General features: G+C 40.6%; 1 protein-coding gene across 1 annotated transcript; it reads right to left on the bottom strand.

The window, feature by feature from the left end:
• Positions 1-590: 590 nt before the first annotated feature.
• plpp5 (phospholipid phosphatase 5) lies at positions 591-8143 on the bottom strand. The gene is made up of 8 exons (XM_035436432.1): positions 7993-8143; positions 6980-7114; positions 6552-6660; positions 6281-6371; positions 5103-5166; positions 4599-4723; positions 4162-4332; positions 591-3596 (listed from the first exon to the last, which is right to left on the bottom strand). The coding sequence occupies exons 2-8, from the start codon at positions 7048-7050 to the stop codon at positions 3427-3429; spliced, it is 801 nt and encodes a 266-aa protein (XP_035292323.1). The 5' UTR covers positions 7051-7114; positions 7993-8143; the 3' UTR covers positions 591-3426.
• Positions 8144-8780: the final 637 nt, after the last annotated feature.

Genomic DNA, 8780 nt, shown 5'->3' with positions numbered 1-8780 from the left:
CAGTCAGGAGTTTAAAGGACAATCTCTCCAACCATTGAGACATGCAATGAGATCATTTCTGTCAGATGATGTTCACCGGTCGGATTAACACATATTCATGATCTGTTGTGAAATAATTAAGTAGATGTTTACTGGAGAAACAATTATATTGTGAAAAAAGTGAACACTATACAATTGCATCAGTAACCCAATACATAGGTAACTTTTTTCTGGGAACCATGTTTCGCAATTCGTGTGAGCAATTATATTTCTGCTTGATTGTAGCCTACCTGTTAAGTTATATTTAACATCTGGCTAAGCATAGATGACATTGCCTAACACTAAACAAAGGGGGGAAAAAACTGAGCACTGAATTCAAAATACAGTTGCGATGTCAAGACGTGTTATACCAACACATCCCACTGAATAATATCAGCGTATTCAAGTGTATCGTGCGCCTGAATGTTATTAGTTGAAAGTGCAGACGTAGTACCCTTCAGTAAATATAACATTGTCTCTTGCAAGGTCTTTGTTAACATCAAGGTCATGAAGAAAATACAAGCAAAATAATATGCATTGCAATCAATATAAAAACAGACAAACAGAAACAGTATTTTATAAACAATTTATTTATCATATCACTAGTTTAACTGAATGTTCTTTAACAAACATGGAATATACAGATTGCAACTCTTAAAAACAAGCTCTTAACCATTTCAGTCCAAAGAGGTATACAATGAATCATAATAAATACAGAGTTCCGCATGCACCAAATTAACAAAATTAAATAAACCAACAATTATGTAACACCTCATGTATGCCATAGCTAGAAACATATTTTCCAGCTGCCTTCAGAGGAAGAAAAAAAAAAACATTACATTGTTAGTTTCACCGAGATCAAATGCGGACATCTACATTTCAAGTGTTGACCTACACCAAAATCATTTAAAATCAGCTTCTTGGTTAAGGGGCGGAAAGAAACCTCTGACTCCAAAGAGTAAGTGGCCAACAAGGCAAATTCACCCTAAAAGTCCACCTGGAACATGTTCTCTATATCCAACCAAACAACTCCTAGCTTTCCTCAAAAATTTATCTCAAGCCCAAGTGGAATTATAGGCTTCGGTTCAATGTAAATATAATGTCAATTTGTGGGAAAACCCGAAGTAAAAAGCACACAAATCTCACAGTTGGAGTGAAAGCAAGTGCACCCATCCTCAAACACTGGCACTTGTCAGAAGACGTTTTGGTCCCCCACTACACAGCATTTGTTCCCATTTGACAGAAAAGCAAATCAAAGATTTGAGTTCCAGTACACCACATGACAAACAAGACAGTGCCGTTACAACAATCTTCATTCTACCTCAGTTACTTGGGAACATACAGTTCTAATCCAAATTGCATAATAAAGACCACAAATTTTGCCAGCTCACCATCACAGGTGTAACCAGGAAATGGTATGCAAGTTAGACAGTTGGTAAATGTAAGTTAGTCCAGTCTAACCAGATTAAAATATACCTAGTTGTGACAATAAAGAGACAATCAAAAAAAAAAAAAAAAAAGAATCTGCAGTTCCAAAAATAATCCTTCTCGGATCCTGCAGCATAACACACAGAAGGAAGGGCCACTGAAGTCTTGCCACAAGGCTCTGCAATTATGGTTCAAATTCCCTGATGATACATGGAACTCATCACCAGCTGGTGCTGAGGGTGATGTCTGAGCTGGCTGAGATTAATCAGTCAAAATTCTTAATGCGTCACTAATGAGTTTATTTATTGTTCTGTAAAATGGCCATTTTATCACAGCTGGAACAAAGACATACTTTAAAAGTTGTTTGAGGCCTCACTACTGAAAACAACAGAGGCCGAAACATTATATGAAGACAGGAAGACCTGAGATGGAAGTCACGCTATGTCTGCACCCTGCAGTTGCAGATGATTGGCCATTCTGAATTGGGATGGAAACAGAATATGCACACAGACTTGTGTTGAGTGCCAAATTTGTTTTTAAAAAGTACGCCATTTCATGTTTGCATGTTTTTGCATACTGAAATACTAGAGAACTGCAGTTTAAATTCTTTATCCCTGAAAGCTAGAGAGCATTTCCTGTACTATCATTTTAAAATAAATTCTACATCAATATAGATCATAATTATGCACAAGTGGTCTTCAAGAAATGGGCTGTTCAAAGTCAATTAGTCCCAAATACTCAACTGTTGTTTCAAATCTCAACCAAACCAAGCAACACCCACCAAACATAGTGATTTCATTTAGACAATATAAACTTCAAGAAATCTGGCTCATAAGAGAAACTTTCATTTTTCAAAACTGAGAATACACGGAGCAACAGAGACCTCAAGTCATAATAAGCCATGATTATCTAACAGATGTCCTGAAACAATGCACCAAATACTGGTCCACTTATCTTTGTGTCCCCATATAATGATTGATATTGACTTGATGTGTTTATTTTCTTAATTTGCTATCAAAGTGTACCCTGTACACCCACAACCACCACATAAAAAACATTCGACTTAAATTGTATAAAATGTCAATAATTACAATATTTAATTAAAAATGTTTTTGACCAAGCCAGAGAAAAAACTAAACATACATGATAGTGAGGTATTCTTACTGTACATTGTACTACCCAATGTTGTGAAATATCCATGTTAGCATACAGCATGTATTATTCTATTTCAATAGTACAGCACACGTACAGTATATTCAAGGTCTCATACCATTTCTACCTACCTGCATGTAATGTGGAATGTAAAAAAAAAAAAAAACTATTGCACAAAGGCACCACATCAATGCTTCTTTGCTAGAATAACCTGTCAATAACACGATATTCAGAGCTCTTCTGTAAACTGACCATAATACATTTGAAAAGCAATTCAGTGGCTTATCCATGCTCCATAGTTCAATACATTACAAAAAAGCCCTGCCAAAAAGCAGGCTGTGAGGTCCAGCAATAAATTAAATGGTACGATTCACAATATTGTGTAGAATGATGATCGTGTACTCTATCCTGGTCACAGGAGAAACTCAAGGCCATTCCCAGCTGTGACTCTTAGATGCTATTGAACAACCATGATGTATACATTAGTTAACTATGGGAGCACAGAACATTATCAAAGGGGGGGTCACAGAGGCATTCTGATAGACTGATGCGTTCAAAGGTAAAAGTCAAACAGAAGTCCCTGCTACGCGCCCTGGAACCATCCGAATCTTGAACACGCAAGAAAAGGATGTTCTAATGTGGTCTGCGCACACTTACCATGGCTGCCAGCTCACAGCAAGAAGATATAAAGAAAACGCTGCGTCAAAGAGCAGGGACCCATTACCTGGTGGGGACGGAAGGTATGCCTTTACCCCCACCCCACCACTACCCGCACCCCTGTCCCGAAAGGCTTTCCAGAAGTAGGCCTGCGACAGTGAACCGGGGTGCCTATAAGGGCAGGATGTAGCCGGAGCTAGCCTGCTTGCGCTCCTGGGCGGCGGGAATGGGTTCTCTGTCACGCAGGGGTCTGTGGCTGTCTGGGTCGCTTAGCGCCGGGTAGTGCTGCCGGTAGCACAGGTAGGAGAAGACCAGGCCCAGCAGAGATCCCACCAGCACATCTAGAGGACAATGGGGGGAAGAGGATGGGAGAAGGGGGAGAAAACACTAATGCAGCAGCCCAGAGGTGACAACCAAACCCTTAATCAATGTTAATGTGCTTGCTGGGAAAATGCTGAGGCTTCAGATTCAGCAGTAACATGAGATACTGACAGTGGCAGAAATCTGAGCGCATCGAGGCCACGGTACCTTCCATTCTGAAATACTAAAAACTGTACTTCGAACGCTTCGTCCCTCAAAGCTAGTGAACATTTCCTGCACTGCCATTTTAAAAGAAGGTCGACATGAATATAGATCATAATTATGCACTAATGGTCCTTAAGAAATGGGCAGTTCAGGGTCAATTAGTCCCAAATGCTCAACTGTCATTTCAAATCTCAATCAAGCTGAGCAACACCCACCCAACTGTGATTTAATTTACATAATATAGACTTAAAAGAATCATTGTCTCATAAGTATTGATGGATTCAAAATTCTGGCTCTATATGCTGAATCCATCAACAACTGGCACACTCTGAAGCAAATTGGAACATGTTTTGGCATATTTTGGCTGACTCGAGTATTCACCTTGCCAGTGGTGTTTGTAGTCGCAGGTCCTGGACAGCGCAATCATGATGGCGAAGAGGAGGGGAGCAAGGAAGGCACACAGTCTCCAGGCCTTCCCCTGTCCGGCTTGGCTGAAGCAGTGGAGCTTGCCTCCCAGGTAGAACGCCGTGAAGCCCAGCCCAGCAAAGGCAACTGGGGGAAAGCAGACAAGAGACAGGGCGTGTCAGTCTTAACCCTTTGAAGAGTTGGTTTTTTGGAATGCTTTTCTTTCCCCAAAATTCTACGTCAGTGTTCTGGAACTCCATTGCTATCGAATACCAGCAGTGATTGTTACATCAGCAATAGAATGTTCAGTTAAGAACATTCTAATCACATATTTGTGACCTCACACCGTGAAAGGTTTAACCTCACAATGAGCTCAATACAGGAGCATCGATACAGATAGAGGCAACCCTTACAGGATGAATGGCCGCTGGGGAAACTCTTTCTTCCCTCCATCACCACATCAGGATCACCACTGCAGCGCATCTCCAGGTTCATCTGTCCATCCGGGAAGCAGCGGTAGAAGAAATCCGGCCTAGGTCTGAGACAGGCGAACACACATGGTTACTATGTTTTAAAGGGTGCATGTGGGTCTAACACTTATAACAAAAGAACAAGCTGTAATTAAAATTATGTATGTGCACGAGGTTTAACATTTAAGAGGAGACATCTGCTCCATAATTATTTGTTGCATATATTTTAAAAATATATACTAGAGAAAAGAAACTTATCAAGAAACACTGAAAATCTGGAGCCTTGTTATAAACGTAAACGTCAGTTTTCCTGTGGTATTTTTCCCCATGCAGACATGTGCCTGCAGATAAGGCCAATAATAAAAAGACACAGCCCATTTTCAAAGCACGTGTGGGAATGAAGTTCAGGGAAAGGTAAACAATCGAGAGATTGGGCTCCGTGCTTACCTGCCGACAATCAGCTTGACTGTGTTGGTGAAGACCCCATTTAGAACCAAGGTCAGAGTCACCGCTGTAGGGAACAAAAGGGTCCCATTTACATTCATATCCAGAACAGCTGACAAACTGCTGACGTTTCTGTATATCTTATACACGTGGTCACGTGTTCGTGTAGCATATCTGACTGCGGATGGCTTTTATCGTAGTTATTTTGCTCACCGTCCCAACAGACCCATGGGATGCTTTATGTCAGTAGATTGTTGGTGAAAAAAGGTACATGCTGGACAATTTACATTCAAATCAAATATAAGGATACTAGAGGAATCCAATTAAGACTACCTCCAGATTAAATTCAAAGTGCATTTGGAGAAATCCATTCCTTGTTTGATATCAATCATCAAAAGCGCCATGTATTGGATTTGTCAGTAAATCACACAAAAGTGTAGGCAGGGTCAAAGGCAGGCTGGAATTCAAGCATCTCTCTGCTTTCTCCACGAACCCTAACCTGACCTCAGTGGCATACGGAACAAGCATTGAGGCATAAAGCATAAAGCCTTTTGGCAACATTGACTCCCACACACACTGGATACTACACACACTGGACAGAGCAATGAATGAATGAATGAATGAAGTGAGGAAACTTCTACAGAAACTAAATTTTTTAATTGAAATGTTGGCTTGGGAAGCACAGTGACATCCTCTTAACAGATAGACAATAAATAAGCTGTATGGACATCTTATATGGCACTATCTGGGAGAAAAAACAGACAGTGAGGCTTCTACTTGTCTGTGGCTCCATTGACTATACTACTGATCCTTATCTATATTTATTAATTCAGTATTACTAGCCAAATGTAACACTTTTTAAAGTGTTTTATACCTCAGCACTGGGCATTTAATTTAATTTAAATCTGTGGTGTAGGGGCTCCCAGAAATCAGCTTATTGTCCTGCTTACTACACTGTCTACATCCTGCTCTCTTATTATTGACTACATCCCACAAAACAGCATAATAGAGAATGAGCTCATCCAATTTTCACAGAGGCAGAATACCAAACCGGAAAGTCCATCCGGCTGCAGCAAGCTATTATGAACAACGTGAAAGAAGGAGAAGCCAAGTTTAATGGTATGCAGTCTGGCGGCTCTGGGGTCATGTACAGAAGGGCCTTGTGCCAGGAATGTGCCTACCTAAAGAGGCCTCACGCACGTCTCCCTTCTCTGCCTTCTTCAGGAAGGAAAAGAGCATGATGACCACCAGCGGTGTGAAACAGGCGATGCTCTGCCGTTTAAAGAGAAAGAATTAGACCGGGGCACCCGAAACTGAATCGAATTAACATAGTCCTTTAGGGCAAAATAGTAAAGCAATTGCGCAACATGAAACCTGGTGTAACAATGGACAAACGACTTTGGTGTGAAGCTCATTTCCACAGCAGAATATTACTGCAAGTAGCCTACTCACAAACATGAGAAAAGTGGGAACATGGTCGTTCTGTACGTGGTGATACTTGTACAACCACATCTCCTCCGGTTGAATCTCGCGGTTAAATGGAGCGAGCTCTTCTGTTACACTGCGGGTGACAGAAAACACACATGCAGATATACGCGATTTATATCCGTGCACACAAAACATCTCTGCAGGAAACAAACGTGTCTATGTGTGTAGCTGAATCCGGAAATTAGAAATGTTAGCTAGAGACACCAGTTTACAAGAAAGAGAAATGCGAGGGAAGTGGTTATAAGAGCAATACTGAGGTCTAACCTTACAATTCCAAATGTTTACTAACGCCTAGAGCTTCAGTAAATATATGACCCCCATAAACAGTAGCTAATCATTCATTACTTGGATATTGGAAGACAACGGGTTAGCACGCCATGCATATTACTTACAGGAACACGATCAAAAGCAGCAGTCGGATTGACGCCTCAAAGATGAAGCCATTTACTAAACTCTTCTTCATCTTTTACCCCGGTTTGGTCATCAAATATTTATTTGATTAAGATCCATTTGAGTCCTGGGCAGCACTACAGGAAAGGGAAGATGTCCATAACGTCAATACATGACGATGCTAATACACAGTATTTGATCAAGAAAACAATCGTAATTGTGTACAAAACCAGCTCCAATTTTAAGTTTAAGGCTATATTGCAAAAATGAGGTGTCACTTAAAAAACGTAGCCAATAAAATTGGCCTACAAACGTTACACCAAAAACGAAGACCGGCTATTAATTGACAGTGGTCGAAGTCTGTGTTTATCAGGAAACAAGATGTGCAGAATATTACTTATTTTACCTGAAATAGTTAGCTAGAGACTTTGCTTTTATAGCCAATGGAGGACGCACAGATCGCACGCTCCAATTGCTAACTAAAAAAGTTCCTTGAATGGTTACCTGTCATTCACTCATTACAGATAAAGCTCTGAACAAAGCTGGCTTCCTGTCCACAAAGCATGTGCTTTTGGACAGACTAAAATTTGTTTTACGGACAAAAAATACACATAATCCACGGCAGTGGCAACAAAGTATCCTTTAAGACCTGTAAATTAGAAAACGTCACTACGAAAAAGCTACTGTAGCCATCCGTATTGCCCGACGCAGAGAATTCGCAGCTAGCTCGCTAGCCCTGATGATGTGTAATGACTTAGGGTCAATATTTCAAAAGCTACTTAGGTAAGATGAACCATGATTCCTATGTCGTTTACTCCGATCGCCTCGTCAAACGGCGCGTGCTGCTCCCTTGTCTATGTGGCACGACTGCTCACTAAAACAAGCGACCTTTTCCTTTAACATCAGACCACCAAAATCTGTGCGCGCCTCTAATTTTTGCATGACTGTAGCCTCCCTATTTAGCATCCAATTTCACCACCTTTGTTGTACGATTGCAAACTGGCCAGCTACAAACCATAAACGTCTTTCACTTCAGGCAGCGTCCTCCGCGTCCGCAGTCCTGCGCGCACTACAAATGTTTCAAACGTAGTACTTGATCAACACTTTAGTTACACGTCAACCTGATCTTCCCGAGACCTGCAGCGATCAGGATGTGCGAGAGAGAAAGCTTCTGGGTAAGAAAAAAAAGTGCACCACGTCATATTATCTGTGCGACATCTACAGGTCGCAGAAAATACAGCAGCGCTTAAACTGGAGCATAATGTAAGGTGAACAACTAGCAAAAGATGTATTTTTCGTTTTTTTTTTGTTTTTTATTTATTTATTTTTTTAATATAAATCTACAAGCAGTGGCTTAATTACTGAAAGTACAAAACCATATACATAGAACTGGTCGTACAGTGGTCATGTTTCTTTTTATCTTAAATATCACAATCAGCAGCCTAAAACATGCACATGCTGAATAGTAATACAGTAATGATACAAATGATAGATATTTCCAGTAGTGGTTCTCAAAACTATTCAAAAATGGGACTTAAACCGATGACTCTTGAAGTGTAAAGATGAACTGTGTCCATCAGTGTCCCAGTAGGGATGCAAAATTGGTCAAAACCATTTTCTTACAGATTAAAACAGAAGTGAGTTATTAAATGGTGTAGCATTCTTACAGAGCAGCTATGACTTCGGACAGCTCACAGTCTAAACATGCAGACTCCAAAGGTCAAAGGAAAGACACCCTGACATTCAGGCCTTATCCTAGGCCTTTAGAACATAACTCAATATCTTCCTTTTTAGTACAGACGT

The sequence above is a fragment of the Anguilla anguilla genome, chromosome 10 (assembly GCF_013347855.1).
Source record: "Anguilla anguilla isolate fAngAng1 chromosome 10, fAngAng1.pri, whole genome shotgun sequence".
In the NCBI taxonomy this organism is placed as follows: Eukaryota; Metazoa; Chordata; class Actinopteri; order Anguilliformes; family Anguillidae; genus Anguilla; species Anguilla anguilla.
The sequence above is the reverse complement of the archived record's forward strand: the minus strand, read 5'-3'. Positions and strand labels throughout refer to the sequence as shown.

What these genes read in the sequence shown, in the direction of transcription:
- plpp5 (XM_035436432.1), bottom strand. Translation starts at nt 7,050, where the DNA reads ATGAAGAAGAGTTTAGTAAATGGCTTCATCTTTGAGGCGTCAATCCGA. An exon ending in TTCCCACTTTTCTCATGTTT is followed by an intron (nt 6,372 to 6,551) that starts GTGAGTAGGCTA and finishes TTTAAACGGCAG; the next exon opens with AGCATCGCCTGTTTCACACC. An exon ending in GTCAAGCTGATTGTCGGCAG is followed by an intron (nt 4,724 to 5,102) that starts GTAAGCACGGAG and finishes CGCCTGTCTCAG; the next exon opens with ACCTAGGCCGGATTTCTTCT.